The sequence below is a fragment of the Haematobia irritans genome, chromosome 5, assembly GCF_050003625.1.
Source record: "Haematobia irritans isolate KBUSLIRL chromosome 5, ASM5000362v1, whole genome shotgun sequence".
NCBI lineage: Eukaryota > Metazoa > Arthropoda > Insecta > Diptera > Muscidae > Haematobia > Haematobia irritans.
Window position 1 is genome coordinate 125685687 of NC_134401.1, and position 23898 is coordinate 125709584.

A 23898-nucleotide genomic window follows, 5' to 3' on the forward strand; every position below is an offset into this window, starting at 1 on the left:
TCTGAGGGTTTCAAAAGTTTAATAAGTGGTTTCACTGCAATGTGGAACGCCGTTCGGACTCGGCTATAAAAAGGAGGTCCCTTGTCAATGAGATTAAAATGGAATCGGGCAGCACTCAGTGGTAAGAAAGAAGTTCGCCAATGTGGTATCACAATGGACTGAATAGGCTCAGTGAGCCTGATACATCGGGCTGCCACCTAACCTAACCTAACCTAACGCAGCTTCCATACGATTCTATATTCATCGAATTTTTAAAGAATTTGGAATATCGAGTTCTTTTTGCTATGGCTATAAAAATTGCATTTCTTACTTCAATTTGTATACCCTCCACCATAGGATGGAGGTATATTAACTTTGTCATTCCGTTTGTAACACATCGAAATATTGCTCTAAGACCCCATAAAGTATATATATTCTGGGTCGTGGTGAAATTCTGAGTCGATCTAAGCATGTCCGTCCGTCCGTCCGTCTGTCCCTCTGTCCGGCTGTCCGTCCGTCTGTGGAAATCACGCTAACTTCCGAACGAAACAAGCTATCGACTTGAAACTTGGCACAAGTAGTTGTTATTGATGTAGGTCGGATGGTATTGAAAATGGGCCATATCGGACCACGTTTACGTATAGCCCCCATATAAACCGATCCCCAAATTTGGCTTGGGGAGCCTCCCGGAGCAGCAAAATTCATCCGATCCGGTTGAAATTTGGTAAGTGGTCTTAGCATACGGTCTCTAACAACCATGCAAAAATTGGTCCATATCGGTCCATAATTATATATAGCCCCCATATAAACCGATCCCCAGATTTGACCTCCGGAGCCTCTTGGAGGGGCAAAATTCATCCGATCCGATTGAAATTTGGTACCTGATGGTAGTATATGGTATCTAACAACCATGCAAAAATTGGTCCATATCGGTCCATAATTATATATAGCCCCCATATAAACCGATCCCCAGATTTGACCTCCGGAGACTTTAGGAGGGGCAAAATTCATCCGATCCGGTTGAAATTTGGTACCTGATGTTATTATACGGCCTCTAACAACCATGCAAAAATTGGTCCATATCGGTCCATAATTATATATAGCTCCCATATAAACCGATCCCCAGATTTGACCACCAGAGCCTCTTGGAGGAGCAAAATTCATCCGATGCGGTTGAAATTTAGTACGTGGTCTTAGTATACGGTTTTTAATAACCATGCAAAAATTGGTCCATATCGGTCCATAATTATATATAGCCCCCATATAAACCGATCCCCAGATTTGACCTCCGGAGCCTCTTGGAGGGGCAAAATTCATCCGATCCGGTTGAAATTTGGTACCTGATGTTAGTTTACGGCCTCCAATAACCATGCAAAAATTGGTCAATATCGGTCCATAATTATATATAGCCCCCATATAAACCGATCCCCAGATTTGACCTCCGGAGCCTCTTGGAAGAGCAAAATTCATCCGATCCAGTTGAAATTTGGTACATGGTGTTAGTATATGGTCTCTAACAACCATGCAAAAATTGGTCCATATCGGTCCATAATTATATATAGTTCCCATATAAACCGTCCCCAGATTTGACGTCCGGAACCTCTTGGAGGAGCAAAAGTCATCCGATACGGTTGAAATTTGGTACATTTTGTCAATATATGGCCTCTAACAGCCATGTAAAAATTGGTCCATATCGGTCTTTAGTTATATATAGCCGATGACTTATTACACAAAAATTGGTCCATATCGCCAAAAATAATCTACCAAAACTTTATTTCCATAGAAAATTTTGTCAAATTTTATTACTATAGAAAGTTTTGTCAAAATTTCATTTCTATAGAAAGTTTTGTCAAAAGTTTATTTCTATACAAATGTTTGTCAAAATTTTATTTCCATAGAAAATTTTGTCAAAATTTTATTTCTATAGAATATTTTGTAATCTACCAAAACTTTATTTCCATAGAAAATTTTGTCAAATTTTATTACTATAGAAAGTTTTGTTAAAATTTCATTTCTATAGAAAGTTTTGTCAAAAGTTTATTTCTATAGAAATGTTTGTCAAAATTTTATTTCTATAGAAAATTTTGTAAATAATTTATTTCTGTAGAAAATTTTGTCAACATTTTATTTCTATACAAAATTTTGTCAAATTTTTTTTTCTATACAAAATTTTGTCAACATTTTATTTCTATAGAAATTTTTGTCAAAATTGTATTGCTATAGAAAATTTTGTCAACATTTTACTTCCATAGAAAATTTTGTCAACATTTTATTTCTATAGAAAATTTTGTCAAGTTTTTATTTCTATAGAAAATGTTGTCAAATTTTTATTTCTATAGAAAATTTTGTCAAAATTTTATTTCTATAGAAAATTTTGTCAAGGTTTCATTTTTATAGTAAATTTTGTCAAAATTTTATTTCTATAGAAAATTTTGTCAAACTAGATTATATACGTATTTAATCGGCTTTTTATACCCTCCACCATAGGATGGGGGTATATTAACTTTGTCATTCCGTTTGTAACACATCGAAATATTGCTCTAAGACCCCATAAAGTATATATATTCTGGGTCGTGGTGAAATTCTGAGTCGATCTAAGCATGTCCGTCCGTCTGTCCGTCCGTCCGTCTGTCCGTCTGTCCGTCTGTCCTGCTGTCCGTCCGTCTGTGGAAATCACGCTAACTTCCGAACGAAACAAGCTATCGACTTGAAACTTGGCACAAGTAGTTGTTATTGATGTAGGTCGGATGGTATTGAAAATGGGCCATATCGGCCCACGTTTACGTATAGCCCCCATATAAACCGATCCCCAAATTTGGCTTGGGGAGCCTCCCGGAGCAGCAAAATTCATCCGATCCGGTTGAAATTTGGTAAGTGGTCTTAGCATACGGTCTCTAACAACCATGCAAAAATTGGTCCATATCGGTCCATAATTATATATAGCCCCCATATAAACCGATCCCCAGATTTGACCTCCGGAGACTTTAGGAGGGGCAAAATTCATCCGATCCGGTTGAAATTTGGTACCTGATGTTATTATGCGGCCTCTAACAACCATGCAAAAATTGGTCCATATCGGTCCATAATTATATATAGCTCCCATATAAACCGATCCCCAGATTTGACCACCAGAGCCTCTTGGAGGAGCAAAATTCATCCGATGCGGTTGAAATTTAGTACGTGGTCTTAGTATACGGTTTTTAATAACCATGCAAAAATTGGTCCATATCGGTCCATAATTATATATAGCCCCCATATAAACCGATCCCCAGATTTGACCTCCGGAGCCTCTTGGAGGGGCAAAATTCATCCGATCCGGTTGAAATTTGGTACCTGATGTTAGTTTACGGCCTCTAATAACCATGCAAAAATTGGTCAATATCGGTCCATAATTATATATAGCCCCCATATAAACCGATCCCCAGATTTGACCTCCGGAGCCTCTTGGAAGAGCAAAATTCATCCGATCCAGTTGAAATTTGGTACATGGTGTTAGTATATGGTCTCTAACAACCATGCAAAAATTGGTCCATATCGGTCCATAATTATATATAGTTCCCTTATAAACCGTCCCCAGATTTGACGTCCGGAACCTCTTGGAGGAGCAAAAGTCATCCGATACGGTTGAAATTTGGTACATTTTGTCAATATATGGCCTCTAACAGCCATGTAAAAATTGGTCCATATCGGTCTTTAGTTATATATAGCCGATGACTTATTACACAAAAATTGGTCCATATCGCCAAAAATAATCTACCAAAACTTTATTTCCATAGAAAATTTTGTCAAATTTTATTACTATAGAAAGTTTTGTCAAAATTTCATTTCTATAGAAAGTTTTGTCAAAAGTTTATTTCTATACAAATGTTTGTCAAAATTTTATTTCCATAGATAATTTTGTCAAAATTTTATTTCTATAGAAAATTTTGTAATCTACCAAAACTTTATTTCCATAGAAAATTTTGTCAAATTTTATTACTATAGAAAGTTTTGTTAAAATTTCATTTCTATAGAAAGTTTTGTCAAAAGTTTATTTCTATAGAAATGTTTGTCAAAATTTTATTTCTATAGAAAATTTTGTAAATAATTTATTTCTGTAGAAAATTTTGTCAACATTTTATTTCTATACAAAATTTTGTCAAAATTTTATTTCTATAGAAATTTTTGTCAAAATTGTATTGCTATAGAAAATTTTGTCAACATTTTACTTCCATAGAAAATTTTGTCAACATTTTATTTCTATAGAAAATTTTGTCAAGTTTTTATTTCTATAGAAAATGTTGTCAAATTTTTATTTCTATAGAAAATTTTGTCAAAATTTTATTTCTATAGCAAATTTTGTCAAGGTTTCATTTTTATAGAAAATTTTGTCAAAATTTTATTTCTATAGAAAATTTTGTCAAACTAGATTATATACGTATTTAATCGGCTTTTTTTGTTTAACATATACCCCGTATGGGCTAACTTACAATTTAGAAGACAGTGTTAAAAAGTTTTACGATACCTTGCCATCTGCAAGTGTTATCGCAACCCAAGTAATTCGATTGTGGATGACAGCCTTTAGTAGAAGTTCCTACGCAATCCGTGGTGGAGGGTACATAAGATTCGGCCTGGCCGAACTTACGGCCGTATATACTTGTTTTCTATGATATAATTCCTGTTCTTTCACTTTATTTTATAACCAGCCACAATTTTTATTCAATTTACCAAAAATCTTAAATCGTTGTGCTTTTCGATTTGTAAATTAATTTTTTTTATCAAATAAAATACTCAAAGAAATATTTCTTAGATTGTGCCTTCTTAATCTCGATTTTTCAATAATTAAGATTTCTCTACAGCAGGCTCTAACGAAGACCATAGTGGATGTATATAAAATTCGGCCCCTCTACTTATTACTTTCTTTTCATGTTTCTTTTATCTCTAAGTTATAGCTTAAAATCAATATTCTCTTATGTTCTCTCCAAAGAAACCCGACAAAATAACCACTGAGCCATATTTGCCGTTAACCTATTGACTGATGCACTAACATGAAGGATAAAAGGATATATGGCTGTGCATCGCCTACCACTATTCCCGTGTATTGAGACAGTTTCAAATCGGCTTAGAGACTTTAATAACAGAACTCCAAAGGATGCAACTACTATTCTATTTATTGGATGTAGGTAAGACTTCTTTACTTTACTTCGATTTAGTTTTAAATTAAACTTACCTGGCTTTTGCCTTTGGATACGCAGCTAACAACATCGTCTCTGGTGGGTTCTAAATTGATAAGATCACGCTGAAAAGAGCAAAAAAAAAAAGAAATGTAAGAAAATATTATAAACACTGTTGATTAGGCTATTGACATACAAAGAAGACGAAGAAGAATAAATGAGAAAAAAAAAAAACTAATACGATTAGTAAATTATCGAAGAGTAATATGATGATAGTAATTCTATGGATGATTACAAACGCAATGATTGCAAGCCATATATATATTAGTTTCCAATGAGATTAAATATGGCATTCTTATTTGAATGAAGGTGTTTCCCAAGGTTTTTGGACTAAAACTAAAACTACAATCTATGATGAGTTCAATAAGCAACCTTTAAATGGAATGAAGAGTCCAAGTGAGACTGAAATAAAATCGACTCAAATGTTCCCAAAAGGAGTGTTCACCCATGCAGAAAAAAATGTTAGACTAGAAAGAACTTCTCTTGAACGAAAGTGAACAGTTACTGAAATTGGGTTTCTGATATGGAAATCTATTCGAAATTGAGAAATTTGTAAAAAAAAAAAACAGGTATATACGGCCGTACGTTCGGCCAGGCCGTATCTTATGTTCCCTCCACCATGGATTGCGTAGAAACTTCTACTAAAAAAGGTCATACACAATTGAATTACTTGGGTTGCGGCCGATGGCAAGGCATCTTAAAACTTCTTAACATCATCTTCTAAATTGTGAGTTAGTTCACTTGGGATATATATTAGGCAAAACAAAGGCCGATATATATAGGGAAGAAATAATTACGAATCGATATGAACAATTGTGCGGTAATTATAAAGCCAGAATTGAAATATTGTGGTCGTTTTTTTTTAATCTATATACAATTATGAACACGATTCTACCAAAAATGACAGATTTTTTACTGTTTGGTAGATTGTTAGAGTTATTGATGTTTTAAAAGATTTTGTAAAATATTCCTCTCTAACTAAGAGGTGCTTCATAAATTTTCTATAGAAATAAAATTTTGAAAAAATTTTTTACAGAAATAAAATTCTGAAAAAAAATTTCTATAGAAATAAAATTTTGACAAAATTTTCTATAGAGATTATGTTTTGACAAAATTTTCTAAAGAAATAAAATTTTGACAAAACTTTCTATAGAAATATAAAATTTTGACAATATTTTCTATAGAAATAAAGTTTTGACAAAATATTTAATTTTACAATTATTATTCGAGCTTTTATGGTCCAAATTAGATTAAAGAACTTGGTTAATGGAGTCAATGAAAAGAAAACGCCAGATACAAATCTATACACGCCTAAACTGTACATGTTTCGGTTCGGGCGAATGAACCTTTCCACAGCCTTTAGTATAGATCTGGCTGGGATATATAACTCAATTTTAGGACCTTTATGCTAACTCCTTATGGAGAAAACATCTAACAATTTTCCTCTTACAAATTGAATCATCTCTACTCCCACTATACATCATCTTATCATATAACTACAAGTTCCTTAATCTTATTTTTTTTATTTCATTTTGTTACTGCAGTAATGCAACAAAACGAAATTGTCTATAGAAAAAAAAATTTTTTTGACAAAATTTTTTATGGCAATAAAATTTTGGTGGATTATTTTTGGCTCGAGTGGCAATCGTGATTGTGAACCGAAAAGGGCCAATTTTTCTGTGATTGGGGATCGGTTTATCTCGGGGCTATGACACGGACAAATTTTGGAATGGTTGTTATCGGCCATATAACAGCGAAATGTACCAAATTTCAACCGGATCGGATGAATTTTGCTCCTTCAAGAGGCTCCGGATGTCAAATCTGCGGATCGGGTCTATATATAACTATGAACCGATATGGACCAATTTTAGCATGGTTGTTAGAGGTCATATACTAACTCCACATATCAAATTTCAACCGAATCGGATGAAATTTTCTTCTCGTAGAGACTCCGCAAGCCAAATCTAGGGATCGGTTTATATGGGGGCTATATATAATTATGGACCGATGTGGACCAATTCATGCGTGGTTGTTAAAGACCATATACCAATACCATGTACCAAATTTCAGCCGGATCGGATGAAATTTGCTTCTCTTAGAGGCCCGCAAGCCAAATCTGGGGATCGGTTTATATGGGGGCTATATATATATATATATATATGGACCGATGTGGACCAATTTATGCATGGTTGTTAAAGACCATATACCAACACCATGTACCAAATTTCAGCTGGATCGCATAAAATTTGTTTCTCTTTGAGGCTGCGCAAGCCAAATCTGGGGATCGGTTTATATGGGGGCTATATATAATTGTGGACCAATTTTTGCATGGTTGTTAGAGACCATATGCCAACCCAATGTACCAAATTTCAGCCAGATCGGATGAAATTTGCTTTTCTTTGAGGCTTCGCAAGCCAAATTTGGGGGTCCGTTTATATGGGGTCTATACGTAAAAGTGGACCGATAAGGCCCATTTGCAATACCATCCGTCCTACATCAATAAAAACTACTTGTGCCAAGTTTCAGGCTGCGCAAGCCAAATCTGGGGATCGGTTTATATGGGGGCTATATATAATTGTGGACCAATTTTTGCATGGTTGTTAGAGACCATATGCCAACCCAATGTACCAAATTTCAGCCAGATCGGATGAAATTTGCTTCTCTTTGAGGCTTCGCAAGCCAAATTTGGGGGTCCGTTTATATGGGGTCTATACGTAAAAGTGGACCGATAAGGCCCATTTGCAATACCATCCGTCCTACATCAATAAAAACTACTTGTGCCAAGTTTCAAGTCGATAGCTTGTTTCGTGCGGAAATTAGCGCGATTTCAACAGATGGGCGGACGGACGGACATGCTTAGATCGAGTCAGAATTTCACCACGACCCAGAATATATATACTTTATGGGGTCTTAGAGCAATATTTCGGTGTGTTACAATCGGAATACCCTCCACCCCATCCTATGGTGGAGGGTATAACAAAATGGTCGGGTTTACTTGCCAAAAAGGTCAGCTGAAAATGTACACCTCCTATTGGTTACCAGAACGCAAGCGCAGCCGATGATAATTGTGTGAGCCTCCATACACCCATTAAAAAAACATCATGAACGGCGTACGCGTTTCAAAACGATCCGTTCATGAACCGTTCATCAACATACATGTGGTGTCAAACGGAGAACAGATGCACATACAAGGAATGGACCAAAATAAAAGGAGGCATTGTAGGAAAGCAAAACTTTGAAGGACCTTCTTAATGGTCAAAACAAAGGCAAATGCGAAGTTTTGTTCCAATCGAACCTCTCCTTCACGTGTCTCCCATACAAAGGGTTAAAAAATATCTGATTGCATAGGTTAGGTTAGGTGGCAGCCCGATATATCAGGCTCACTTAGACTATTCAGTCCATTGTGATACCACAGTGGTGAAATTCTCTTTTATCACTGAGTGCTGCCCGATTCCACGTTAAGCTCAATGACAAGGGACTTCTTTTTTATAGCCGAGTCCGAACGGCGTTCCACATTGCAGTGAAACCACTTAGAGAAGCTTTGAAACACTCAGAAATGTCACCAACATTACTGAGGTGGGATAATCCACCATTGAAAAACTTTTTGGTGTTCGGTCGAAGCAGGAATCGAACCCACGACCTTGTGCATGCAAGGCATCCTAACCATTGCACCCCGGTGGCTCCCTGATTGCATAGAAGGGTTAGATAACACAAATAGCAAAATATCCGTCATTTGGCAACGGCTATATATCACTCTTTGAAATTTTGTATGGTTAGAGCCCAATTAGTGAGCCACATTTTGAGATCTTATGTAGACGGGAACCCTATTGACAGGCTTCTAAAATTGTTTGCCTCGGCTTTGGGAAAAGTTTATAAATTTTTAATTTTTTTGGTAGAATTTTTACTAGTTTTGTTAAATACGTTTGTTTTATATTTGTTGTTATTTTGAAATAGTAATGTTATGTTTTCAGAAATTCGGAGAAATTTTAAAATTTCACATTTTTTCCTTTTTGTCCATCTTGGTGGTACTGAGGACTTGTAACAAAAAATTATAGTATCTCGACTCCTATTATATCCTTCCAAAGTTTCCCCTGCTTTCTTTAAACTAATCTCCAAATTATTAGTTGGGGATATTACATCACAAAAAGCCTGTAACATTGACTTGAGCATTTCAGTGATCAAAGCACAGAAACATCCAGATACCCTAAAGGCCAAAGTGAAATATGTCCACATCAAAGGTAACAAAAGAACGATTGCGATTCCCAGCATGGGGCAAGGGAAAATTTTTCTACTTCTACATCTGTTTTCAACACTTTGGTGTTGTTGTTGGGGTTAGTGTTTTCAAATAGATTTTTCATAAGTAAATAGTTTAAATAAAATATACGCTTGAATAGTTACCCAGATTTACTTCTCTGTATTAAACGTGGAGAGGAGTGTAGCGGTAGAGGTGAATTGTACATAGACCGGCTACACATTTTCCTTTGCATTGACATTTAATTAGAATTTTTCCTTATGGACGGACCAACGAACGAACGAACGAACAAGTGGGAGCTATTAGCACCTCTGCATTTCCTTTGCTTTTTACGTTCCATCCCCTGATGAGGTCTATTATCCACTTTTATATGTAAATAATCTTCATTTATTCAAAAGGGGATACCCTTTTTAGTTTGTGTCATTTGCAAAAGGACATCGTTGTTCGACTTGCCCTCAATCCATGCTACATGGAAATGTAGTGAATAGCTCAGGGGGACAATACACTAAACTAACATTTTGTTATTACATTTAAATCCTTGCAAACGAAGATCCTGTAGAAGGATTTCTGCTATTTAAGAAGGAGAGAGGAGTATATTTTTAAATATACTACACATAGGATGGAATGAAAACATGATTTCTATGTGGAATATTAATATTCATTTGAGAAGCTTTATATAAAATTTTAAACACTTTAAATCAAAAGAGGGAAAAAATCCCTAATACAGTCGAATTCCCATATAAAAAATTTTCACAGGAACAAAACACTGCTTCATTAGTTAGAAAATATATATTTCCCCATGTTTTAATTAAACAAGTAAAAATGGCCTTAAGTTCGGGCGGGTCGAATCTTAAATACCTACCACCATGAATCAAATATCATAGTATCCTTATAAAATTCTTCTTTATATATTGATTACGGATACGCTCCCAGGCAGATCGATTCAAATGTTAATCTTCCCGACTTTAATGGGGGCTATATAAAAACCTACACCGATAAAGGGTGATACGGTCAAAATTTGGTCAAGGGAAAACGCGTGTAAATCGGTGAAATCGTTTATTTAAAAAATCAAATTAAATTTATTTTTCAAGTTCAATTAGTATAAAATTCAGGAAAAATATTCAGTTAGGCTTTCGCTTTTCCAAATCCGAATTGCCGGGCCTCACGCTTGACACCTGCCATCAGATTTTGTACAGCCACCTTGTCCACCTTCTTCGCCGCAGAAAGCCAGTTTGCCTTGAACTGCTGCTCGTCCTTAGCAGTTTTTTTGGTCTTCTTTAGGTTCCGCTTGACAATAGCCCAGTATTTCTCAATTGGGCGGAGCTCTGGCGTGTTGTGAGGGTTCTTGTCCTTGGGAACCACCTGCACGTTGTTGGCGGCGTACCACTCCATGGCCTTTTTACCGTAATGGCAAGATGCCAAATCCGGCCAAAACAGTACGGAACAACCGTGTTTCTTCAGGAAAGGCAGCAGACGTTTATTCAAACACTCTTTCACGTAAATTTCTTGGTTGACAGTCCCGGAAGCTATGAAAATGCTGCTTTTAAAGCCACAGGTACAGATGGCTTGCCAAACCAGATATTTCTTTGCGAACTTTGACAGTTTTATGTGCTTGAAAATATCTACTACCTTTCCCCTTCCTTTTGCCGTATAAAACTGTCCCGTCCGGAAGCTGCTTGTAGTCGGCTTTGACGTAGGTTTCGTCGTCCATTACCACGCAGTCAAACTTCGTCAGCATCGAACAGCCTCCGTGATCGCGCTTTGGCCGTCGTATTTTGTTTATCATCGCGATTTGGAGTCACTACCTTCTTGTAAGTCGATAGTCCGGCTCGTTTTTTGGCTCGATGCATGGTTGTAGACAATACACCCAGCTTATTTGCGGCATCTCGGAGAGAGAGGTTAGGGTTTCGCTTGAAACTACCGGCAACTCTCTTCCGGTTTTCGATTTCCCCCCGATCCAGACTTCCTGGCTGTCGACAAACGTTCCCCAAACACTTTAATTACATTTGTAATGGTTGATTTGGCAACTTTTAGCGATTTTGCTTTGCGTGCGAGTAGCTCGGATTTTCGCGATGCGCGAGCAAAATTTTGATATGCTGCTCTTCTTGCTTGGACGGCATTTTGAAAACTGAAGAGTGAATTCCAAAATAAAAATAGGAGCAACATTGTACACACACACACCTTCAAAATGAGGGGTGTTCAGGTTTTTTAAATGCAAAATTGAAAGAAATACGTCAAGTTAATATTGACCAAATTTTGACCGTATCCCCCTTTATAGTCCATCTTCGAGCTTGGTCTTCGTGCAGACAACAGATGAATCGGATGAAATTTGTTCCTCTAAAAGAGGAACATATAAACCGACCCCCAAGTCAAATCTTGGGGGTCGGTTTATATGAGGGCTTTAGATAAATATGGATCGATATGGTAAAATGTTTGCATGGTTATTAGAAAAGGCAATCGGATGAAATGTGTTCTTCCAAGAGGTTCTGGAAGTTGAATCTGCGAATCGGTTTATATATTTTATTCACAATTTTCTTTGTAATTTGAACACTGCTTCATTAGTTAGAAACTATGTATTTCCCCATGGTTTAATTAAACAAGTAAATATGGCCTTAAGTTCGGGCGGGTAGAATCTTAAATACCTACCATCGTGAATCAATTATCATAGTTTCCTCATAAAATTCTTCTTTGTATCGGACTACTTTGAAAAATATTAAATTTCATGTAGATTTGATCACGTATACGTTCCCAGGCAGATCGATTCTGCCTGTGAAGCTTCCCGACTTTAATGTAACAACCTGCACCGATATGGTCCATCTTCGAGCTTGACCTTCGTGCAGACAACAGGCGAGTCGGATGAAATTTGTTCCTCCATGAGATATTAGAAGTCAAATGTTGGGTATCGGTTTATAGGCGGGCTGTATAAAATATGGATCGATATGGAACAATTTTTGCACTGTTACCAGCAACCGGATCGGATGAAATGTGCTCTTCCAAGAGGCTCTGGAAGTCAAATCTGCGGATTGGTTTATATATTTTATACAAAATTTTCTTTTTAATTTACAGGTTATATAACAAGTTGGCTGGTAAGTCCCCGGTCTAACAAAGAAAAACACATTTTTATACCCTTCACCACTACTGTGGTACAGGGTATAATAAGTTTGTGCATTTGTATGTAACGCCAAGAAATAGTGGTCATAGACCCATCTTTTAGTATACCGATCGGCTTAGAATTAAATTCTGAGTCGATTTAGCGATGTCCGTCCGTCCGTCTGTCTGTCTGTCTGTCCGTCCGTCTGTCTGTATATGTAATTTTGTGCACAAAGTACAGCTCGCAATTTAAGTCCGATCGTTCTCAAATTTGGCATAGGGCCGTTTCTTGGGACAGAGACAATCGCTATTGGTTTTGGAAAAAATCGGTTCCGATTTAGATATAGCTGCCATATATATTTATCCCCGATTTGGTCATAGTTAGCGTGTTTATCAACCGATTTTCTTGAAATATCGTACATCCAAATATTTTATGAATCTCGAAAATCCTGCAAAATATCAGCCCAATCGGTTCATATTTAGATATAGCTCCCATATATATCTTTCGTCCGATTTAGACTCATATGACCACAGAAGCCAAAGTTTACTACCGATCTTCGTGAAATTTTGCACAGAGGGTAGAATTGACATTCTACCAATGCTTGGTAAATATGATTGAATCGGTTCAAATTTCGTCCGATTTGAACTTACACAGTCTTACATATGGCCACAAAAGCCAGAGTTTTGCCGTGATTTGCTTCAAATTTTGCACAAGGGGTACATTTAATAGTATCGTTAAGTGTGTCAAGTTTTCTTAAAATCGGTTCAGATTTAGATATAGCTCACATATATATCTTTCGCCCGATTTGGACTTATATGGTCTCAAAAGCCCGAGTTTTGCCCTGACTTACTTCAAATTTTGCACAAGCGGTACTTTTAACGATACTATTGTATGTGCCAAATATGATCAAAATCGATTCACATTTAGATATAGCTCCCATATATATCTTTCGTCCGATTTGAACTTATATGGCCTGAAAATCCAGGGTTTTGCCGTTATTTGCTTCAAATTTCGCACAAGGAGTACGTTTAGTAGTATCGGTGATTGTGCCAAATTTGGTTGAAATCGGTTCAGATTTAGATATGGCTCCCATATATATCTTCCGTCGGATTTGCACTCATAAGACCAGGGGGGGCAAAGTTATACTCCCATTTACGTGAAATTTCGCATAGATAGTAGAATTATTATTCTAACTATACAAGTCAAATTTAGTCAAAATCGGTTCAGATTGTATATAGCTCCCATATATACGTACACCAGAGTTGGGGAAATATGGTAGACTGTTACATATTTTAGACCCATTTTCAATGGAAGTTTTCTCCACTTAACTGGATTTAAATTTTAATTCTAGAGATTTTTAGAAGTAAAAAAATTGTCTCCTTTATATAGCTTCTAGCAAATGTGAAGTAGTTGAGATGGTAACACAAATTTTGGCCTACATAGGGGTGAAGGGTATAATATAGTCGGTCCCGCCCACCTTTAGACTTTACTTACTTGTTTTTGTCAAAATTCGTTTTTATTATTCAATATAGTTCCCTTCAAGAGCGATACAACGATTATAACGACCTTCCAATTTTTTTATACCATTTTGGTAGTACTCCTTTTTGATACCATTTTTGTAGTACTTGCCTCAAAATAGATTTCAGTTTCGGCGATCACCTTTTCATTGTAGCCAAATCCTTTTGAGGTCTGAGAACAAGAAAAAGTCGCTGGGGGCCAGATCTGAAGAATACGGTGGGTGGGGAAGCAATTCGAAGCCCAATTCATGAATTTTTGCCATCGTTCTCAATGACTTGTGGCACAGTGTATTGTCTTGGTGGAACAACACTTTTTTCTTCTTCATATGGGGCCGTTTTGCCGCGATTTCGACCTTCAAACGCTCCAATAACGCCATATAATAGTCACTGTTGATGTTTTTTTCCCTTCTCAAGATAATCGATAAAAATTATTCCATGCGCATCCCAAAAAACAGAGCCCATTACTTTGCCAGAAGACTTTTGAGTCTTTCCACGCTTCGGAGACGGTTCACCGGTCGCTGTCCACTCAGCCGACTGTCGATTGGACTCAGGAGTGTAGTGATGGAGCCATGTTTCATCCATTGTCACATATCGATGGAAAAACTCGGCTGTATTACGAGTTAACAACTGCAAACACCACTCAGAATCATCAACACGTTGTTGTTTTTGGTCAAATGTAAGCTCGCGCGGCACCCATTTTGCACAGAGCTTCCGCATATCCAAATATTGAAGAATGATATGACCAACACGTTCCTTTGATATCTTTAAGGCCTCTGCTATCTCGATCAACTTCATTTTACGGTCATTCAAAATCATTTAGTGGATTTTTTTGATGTTTTCGTCAGTAACCACCTCTTTCGGGCATCCACTGCGTTCACTGTCCTCCGTGCTCATTTCACCACGCTTGAATTTTGAATACCAATCAATTATTGTTGATTTCCCTGGGGCAGAGTCCGGAAACTCATTATCAAGCCAAGTTTTTGCTTCCACCGTATTTGTTCCCTTCAGAAAACAGTATTTTATCAAAACACGAAATTCCTTTTTTCCCATTTTTTTTCACAATACCAAAATTTGCTTCACATAAGACGCTCTATCTCACCAACTAATTGACTTACAGACGTCAAATTTTGACACGAATCATTTGAAGGTTGGTACTATATCAAAATAATATGAACTTAATGCTAGCGACGCTATCTATGTGTTCCCATTGTGCAATGCATTAAAAAACTATTTGTCCTAATATTCGACCATCTTTTGTTCAAAAACATTTAGTAAATTGTCACATTAAACGGATTTCCTATGAAAACTGAATTCAATAGAATTTAAAATCTTTAGATTGTATTCTGGGTTTGTAGTTGACGTATGCTTATGTTAGTTGCTCGAGGACACGTTTTGACGCTCACACAAAATCAAAATTTTCATTTATTGAAAAGACATCAAAAGAAAATTTTAACACCTCATTTCCCCAAAAACAAAACCATCAACATTTCAGCAATGTCATCGTCAACTTTGTCTTTGGCATCTCTGTCTATCGTTATTACTTCTATGTTCCTTGCTTGCTTCTTTATTTCCTTCCTTAGCAAAATTTTCCCCGTTCTTTAGGGGTTTTCATTAGAAGGCAAAGTTTTCTATTTGTTATTAACATTTTTGCTATATTGCATACCCAAACACATACACAGCAACGTAGATGTATACACCTAATTCCACATATACACACACACACACAAACTTTATGTTGAGACTGACAAACATAAAATGTCAAAAACATTTTAAATTTTAGCCTAAGAATTTTTCGCTTTACCCCTTTCTAACCATAAGGCTTATTTCACTATGTGATTATGCTGGATGGTGGTTTACCTTCCTTTGGATAAACTCTATTCTTTCATAGAGCTTGTTTGCTTGTCATCGGCATCAATATTTCTGTTGTGGTTGTTATGGTTGATTCTTCTGATGCTGTGACACTGGGTAATTTATAAGGGTGGATATTAGATGAAGTGATATCCAAAAAGTGCAACAACTCAGCGAAGCACAAAAAGGACAAAACAGGAAAGAACCAGGTGTTGTTTCGCTTGCACGAAAGTGGCCATTTACCGAATTTGGTTTTCTCCGATGAAAAGCTTTTCCAAATTGAACGGGTTGTCCAAAGAGGACATCTGCTCGTATTTATCGACCACGGAGTCAAAATAAATACCGAATATTATCGGGAAAATCTCCTAAAGACAATATTGAAGCCCTGGTTAGACAAACATTTCGGCCGCAGACCATGAGTATTTCAACCATCGCACTTAGCACGCTTCCGCAGAGCCACTGCCGTCCAACATGTGTTGGCTTTAAAGGCCAAAGGTAACCAATACGAACAAATCTAAACATATCTAAAATTGTAAAAGTTTATTTTATTTCCGACATTTTTTCTTCCGAAAAAAAAAAAAAAAATGAAACAAGTGAGTAAAGTAGAAAATCGGGTGGACCGACTGTGTCACTCCTACAGAATTTGTAAAAATAAGCGTTTGTGGGATATCATTGAAATAGTTTTGGGAGATAAATCGCATTTCAATATTTACGAAAATTTGACAGTTACATGTTTGTGGGAGCTTAATCTCAATCTGAACAGAAATGCCTGATATTTGGAGTTATGCTTGATTTTACACATACAGAGCTAGTAGGACGCTAATATTGCATCCATTATTAAAAATGAGAAATCGCTCAATTAGTTTGGCCAACATAGCCAAATTTGTTACAATCAGGCACTATAAAGGGTGATAAGGTCAAAATTTGGTCAATATAAACTTGACGTATTTCTTTCAATTTTGCATTTAAAAAACCTGAACACCCCTCATTTTGAAGGTGTGTGTGTAGAATGTTGCTCCTATTTAGATTTTGGAATTCACTCTTCAGTTGTCAAAATGCCGTCCAAGCAAGAAGAGCAGCGTATCAAACTTTATATATAATTAAATATATTTATTTATATAAATAAATATAACTAAAGTGTTTGGGGAACGTTTGTCGACAGCCAGGAAGTCTGGATCGGGGGGAAATCGAACATCGGAAGCCGCTGAGACGACAAAGAGAGTTGCCGGTAGTTTCAAGCGAAACCCTAACCTCTCTCTCCGAGATGCCGCAAATAAGCTGGGTGTATCATCTAAAGGGTGATTCTTTTGAGGTTAGGATTTTCATGCATTAGTATTTGACAGATCACGTGGGATTTCAGACATGGTGTCAAAGAGAAAGATGCTCAGTATGCTTTGACATTTCATCATGAATAGACTTACTAACGAGCAACGCTTGCAAATCATTGAATTTTATTACCAAAATCAGTGGCAGAAAATCCGCTTTTTTATCGACAAATTTTGTTCAGCGATGAGGCTCATTTCTGGTTGAATGGCTACGTAAATAAGCAAAATTGCCGCATTTGGAGTGAAGAGCAACCAGAAGCCGTTCAAGAACTGCCCATGCATCCCGAAAAATGCACTGTTTGGTGTGGTTTGTACGCTGGTGGAATCATTGGACCGTATTTTTTCAAAGATGCTGTTGGACGCAACGTTACGGTGAATGGCGATCGCTATCGTTCGATGCTAACAAACTTTTTGTTGCCAAAAATGGAAGAACTGAACTTGGTTGACATGTGGTTTCAACAAGATGGCGCTACATGCCACACAGCTCGCGATTCTATGGCCATTTTGAGGGAAAACTTCGGAGAACAATTCATCTCAAGAAATGGACCGGTAAGTTGGCCACCAAGAACATGCGATTTGACGCCTTTAGACTATTTTTTGTGGGGCTACGTCAAGTCTAAAGTCTACAGAAATAAGCAAGCAACTATTCCAGCTTTGGAAGACAACATTTCCGAAGAAATTCGGGCTATTCCGGCCGAAATGCTCGAAAAGGTTGCCCAAAATTGGACTTTCCGAATGGACCACCTAAGACGCAGCCGCGGTCAACATTTAAATGAAATTATCTTCAAAAAGTAAATGTCATGGACCAATCTAACGTTTCAAATAAAGAACCGATGAGATTTTGCAAATTTTATGCGTTTTTTTTTAAAAAAAGTTATCAAGCTCTTAACAAATCACCCTTTACAACCGTGCATCGAGCCAAAAAACGAGCCGGACTATCGACTTACAAGAAGGTAGTGACTCCAAATCGCGATGATAAACAAAATACGACGGCCAAAGCGCGATCCCGGAGGCTGTACACGACGATGCTGACGAAGTTTGACTGCGTGGTAATGGACGACGAAACCTACGTCAAAGCCGACTACAAGCAGCTTCCGGGACAGGAGTTTTATACGGCAAAAGGAAGGGGAAAGGTAGCAGATATTTTCAAGCACATAAAACTGTCAAAGTTCGCAAAGAAATATCTGGTTTGGCAAGCCATCTGTACCTGTGTCTTGAAAAGCAGCATTTTCATAGCTTCCGGGACTGTCAACCTAGAAATTTACGTGAAAAAGTGTTTGGATAAACGTCTGCTGCCTTTCCTGAAGTAACACGGTTCTTCCGTACTGTTTTGGCCGGATTTGGCATCTTGCCATTACGGTAAAAAGGCCATGGAGTGGTACGCCGCCAACAACGTGCAGGTGGTTCCCAAGGACAAGAACCCTCCCAACGCGCCAGAGCTCCGCCCAATTGAGAAATACTGGGCTATTGTCAAGCGGAACCTAAAGAAGACCAAAAAAACTGTTAAGGACGAGCAGCAGTTCAAGGCAAACTGGCTTTCTGCGGCGAAGAAGGTGGACAAGGTGGCTGTACAAAATCTGATGGCAGGTGTCAAGAGTGAGGCCCGGCAATTCGGATTTGGAAAAGCGAAAGCCTAACTGAATATATTTCCTGAATTTTATACTAATTGAACTTGAAAAAGAAATTTAATTTGATTTTTTAAATAAACGATTTCACCGATTTACACGCGTTTTCTCTTGACCAAATTTTGACCGTATCACCCTTTATTTATGTAAGAGCTATATGTATATGTCTGTATAAGATGGGTCAATGGAAAATCGGACGATACACATCTAAATCTGAACCGATTTAGATGATTCTTTGCAGGTATAGTAAGAACTATAGAAGATTAGATTTTGCCAACTTTGAGTAAGATCAGTTAATAAATAAGGGTCATAGGGTCATAAAAGGGAGCTATATCTAAATCTGAACAGAATTTGATGAAATTTTGCACATTGGCAGAGTGGTGAATTAAATTACGTTTTGACGGTGATATATTAGTAGATAAAAGCAATCTGACCCCATTTACTGAAATCGGGCGATACATATACAGTGAAACCTCTCAAAGGAGGACACCCACATTTGGGAGTTGTTCACTTATGAGAGGTTAATTTTAATGTGTTTATATAGCAAACGTCCTACAACAATTGTCCACTTTTGAGAGGTGTTCGGTTTTCCGAGTATCCATGTTTGAGAGGTTCCACTGTATATGAGAGCTATATCTAAATTTGATTCGATTTTTTCCAAATCCAATAGCATTCATCCTTGTGCCAAAAAAATCGCCATGTACCAAATTTCATCAACATCGGTTAATAATTGCATCCGTAATCCTGCGAAGGACGGACAGACGGACACCAAGGGCTAGATCAACACAGGAGGCGATTCACGGTTGACACAGTAGGTATATTTTTTACTGGTTAGTAGATTGGTAGATTTCTTGATGTTTTGGTAGATTTTCAATATTTTATAGAAATAAAAATTTGACCAAATTTCTTATAGAAATACAATTAAGCAAATGTTTCTTTAGGAATAAGTTGTTGACAAAAATATTCTATAAAAATAAAATTTTGCAAAAATTTTCTTCAAAAATAAAATTTTGCAAAAATTTTCTTCAAAAATAAATTTTGGTAAAATTTTCTAAATAATTAAAAAAATTTGCTAAAATTTTCTATCAAAAAAAATTTTTGCAAAAATTTTCTATAGACATAAATTTTTGACAATAATTTTACCAAATCTTCAACAACAAAAACGATTTTTAAATTTTTTAAGCAAAAATTTTCAATAGAAATAAAATGTTGGCAAAATTGTCTAAATAATTAAAAATTTTGCAAAAATTTCCTATAAAAATAAAATTTGCAAAAAATTTTCTATCAAAATAAAATTTTGCAAAGATTTTCTATAGACATAAATTTTTGACAAAATTTTCTATAAAAATAAAATTTTGAAAAAAATTTTACCAAATTATCTATTAATAGGTAAGAGCAATCTGACCCCATTTATCGAAAACGGGCGATACATATACAGTCCACCTCTAAAAGGTGGACACCCACGGTCGCCTAAATTTTGTCCACATTTGGGAGTTGTCCACATAAGTTATGAGAGGTTAATTTTAATGTGTTTATATAGCAAACGTTCCACAACAATTGTCCACTTTTAAGAGGTGTTCGGTTTTACGAGTGTCCAAGTTTGAGAGGCTCCAATAGCATTCGTCCTTGTGCCAAAAAAATCGCCATGTACCAAATTTCATCAAAATCGGTTAATAATTGCCTCCGTTATCCTACGAAGAGACGGACAGATGGACACCAAGGACTAGATCAACACAGGAGGTGATTCTGAGCACGGTTGACACAGTTGGTATATTTTTTACTGGTTTGTAGATTGGTATATTTCTTGATGTTTTGGTAGATTTTCAATATTTTGTAGAAATACAAATTTGACCGAATTTCTTATAGAAATACAATTAAGCAAATATTTCTTTAGAAATAAAAAGGTTGATAAAAATTTTCTATAAAAATAAAATTTTGCAAAAATTTTCTTCAAAAATAAAATTTTGCAAAAAAATTCTATAGTAATAAAATTTTGGTAAAATTTTCTAAATAATTAAAAAATTTGCTAAAATTTCCTATAAAAATAAAATTTGCAAAAAATTTTCTATCAAAATAAAATTTTGTAAGAATTTTCTATAGACATACATTTTTGACAAAATTTTCTATAAAAATTAAATTTTGACAAAAATTTTACCAAATCTTCAACAACAAAAAAGATTATTAAATTTTTTAAGCAAAAATTTTCAATAGAATAAAATTTTGGCAAAATTTTCTAAATAATTAAAAAATTTGCAAAAATTTCCTATAAAAATAAAATTTGCAAGAAATTTTCTATCAAAATAAAATTTTGTAAGAATTTTCTATAGACATACATTTTTGACAAAATTTTCTATAAAAATTAAATTTTGACAAAAATTTTAAAAATGTTCAATAAGAAAAAAGATTTTGAAATTTTTAAAATGTTGCTTCAAATTATGGTAGATTTTGAAGATTTCAAATTATGGTAGATTTGAAGATTTTGAAATTTTTAAAATGTTGCTTCAAATTATTCTCAGTCGATTGTTATATATTTTACGGGATCTAAAATAAATATATCTGGTAAGCACATTTTTTGGCAGATCAAAATGAGACATATATAGTGCGTTACTTTGTCTCATTACATATCAGCCACCTTGTAATGATTGATTCAATAGTGAAATATTTCCTTTAGGAATATATAACATAAATATGTCACATACTTCAATATATGCATACATCACACATAGTCTAGTCCGCTTTAATATTAAATTTTTTTGGTGACTCTTATTTTTGAAGATCCATCCCAATGTATATTTCCGTTTATTTCAGTGATGACGGAAATTTGCTAATATCCAATCTGAGTTACTTTTCATGTATTTCATAATTTTCTGCATGCCTAAGGCTGCACTTTCAAATGACTCTAAAGTAGCGAAGGTGTCATTTTAGGGGTTTTCAGTTTATTAGACATCGAAAGAACAAAGGAATTCTCTTATGAAAGGGAAATCCTGAACAGAGCTGCAAATGCTATAAAATGAAGACAAAGTTGAATGCTAAAGAGGGTTTAATAATGTGACATGTAGAAATATTTTAAAATGTTTCCGTTAATCAAAATGGAAAATTACATTTATTTAGAAACTATTTTGGAGACATTATTTATTTTACTACTAAACTACTTTGAAGAATTTACTAAAAGAATTCATGAAGATTAAACGTTGTTCAAAACTAGTTTTATTACTTAGCTAAACTCGATCAAAATTTATATATTTATCTATAGGTGAGGATATTGAGAGAGTAAGTATTCAAAAGAAATATTGAGCTATTATTTGTTCTGTTATCTTGAAATAAAGCGAGAAACCTCCTTTTTAAGCCATTCTTGGTTGACGCGTATTGAGTGCCCAGGTGCTGACTCCTTTTGGAATGTGCATTATCTGCGGCCGATTTTCTTGTCTCGACAGGGCTTCAATACTGTCTTTTCGTAAAACCGATTAATTTGTTGGTTCACAAACTACTTATTTTGGATTTGCTTCTCATCGGAGGAAACCAATTTAGGTACCTGGTTACTTTCGTGCAAGCCAACCAACTCCTCTTCCAAATCTAACTTTTTTGTCTGGGTAAGCTCTTGCACTTTTTGGAACTTCACTGGCTTTAGTTCAAGCACATTTTTTAATATGTTAAGTTTGGAAGGTGACAAAACTTGTTTTTGCTTCTTGGCAACGAAGCGTTTAAATAGGAGAGGCTTTTCTACACTTTATTTTATGTTTGCATGAATCATAGCATAATTCCTACTTAAAGTCCAGTACGAGTTTTAAAATTTAAGTTGTTGTTGACACGTTTTTAAAGGGCTTTAATATGACATGATGAAAAAAAGCAGAAAAAATTTATAAATTTAAAAGAGATTTCTGTGTTAAAGTATCAATATTTCAATTCTTCGTTTCTTTGGCTCGGAATCAATATCAAAATTATTAGTATATAGACAAAATCGTTGGAAACGGGCATGTTTTTTTAATGCAGGATGATGGGGCATACTAACTTTGTCTTTTCTTTTGCAACGCATCGAGATACCAAAAATGGTATTGTTTTTACTGTTTGGTAGATTGGTAGAAATCTTTATGTTATGGTAGATTTTGCAAAATAATCCTCTCCAACTAAGAGCTACTTAATAAATGTTTACTTGGTATAAAATGTTGAAAAAATTTTCGATCGAAATAACATTTTTAAAAAATTTCCTATAGAAATAAAATTTTTACAAAATTTCCTATAGAAATAAAATTTTTATAAAATTTCCTATAGAAATAAAATTTTAACAAATTTTCCTATAGAAATTAAGTTTTGACGAAATTTTCTATAGAAATAAAATTTTGACAAAATTTTCTTTAGAAATAAAATTTTGACAAAATTTTCTTTAGAAATAAAATTTTGACAAAATTTTCTTTAAAAATAAAATTTTGACAAAATTTTCAAAGAAATAAAATTTTGACAAAATTTTCTATAGAAATAAAATTTTGACAAAATTTTCTATAAAAATAAAATTTTGACAAAATTTTCTATGGAAGCTTACAGAAGGTGACAGAAGTTTTTATAAAAATAAAATTTTGACAAAATTTTCTATAAAAAAAAAATTGACAATTTTTTTTAGAGAAATAAAATTTTGACAAAACTTTAAAAATTTTATATACAAATAAAATTGTGTCTAATTTTCTAAGTAAAATTTCCATAGAAATTAATTTTACAAACATTTTCTATACAAATAAAATTTTGCAAAAATTTTCTATAGAAAGAAAATGTTTACAAAATCTTCAAAATATAGATAAAACTAAGTAAAATAAAAGTGTGAGAGAGTTTACTAAGAAACTAAATAATTGACAACATTTTCTAAAAAAAAAACAATATTGATAAAATAAAATAATTTTGTTTGGTAGTGTTTTTGGTAAAATTTACTCCAAATTTTGCAATTTCGTTCTTTTAATGAAAAGTTTCTTTGGTTGTAAAACAATGACAAATTTCGTACTTTTAACGAAAATGTTCGTTCCTTTTACGAAGAACATTCTTTCGGGTAGCCAATATACCTA

At 35.0% G+C, this 23898-nt stretch overlaps 1 protein-coding gene across 1 annotated transcript in view; it reads right to left on the reverse strand.

The window, feature by feature from the left end:
- The window catches only part of Sema2a (Semaphorin 2a), a 260078-nt gene that overhangs the window by 71793 nt on the left and 164387 nt on the right, over positions 1-23898 (reverse strand). Inside the window, exon 5 of the mRNA XM_075310277.1 lies at positions 5189-5257. Within this exon, the coding sequence (XP_075166392.1) occupies positions 5189-5257 (69 nt within the window). The remainder of the gene's footprint in view (positions 1-5188; positions 5258-23898) is intronic.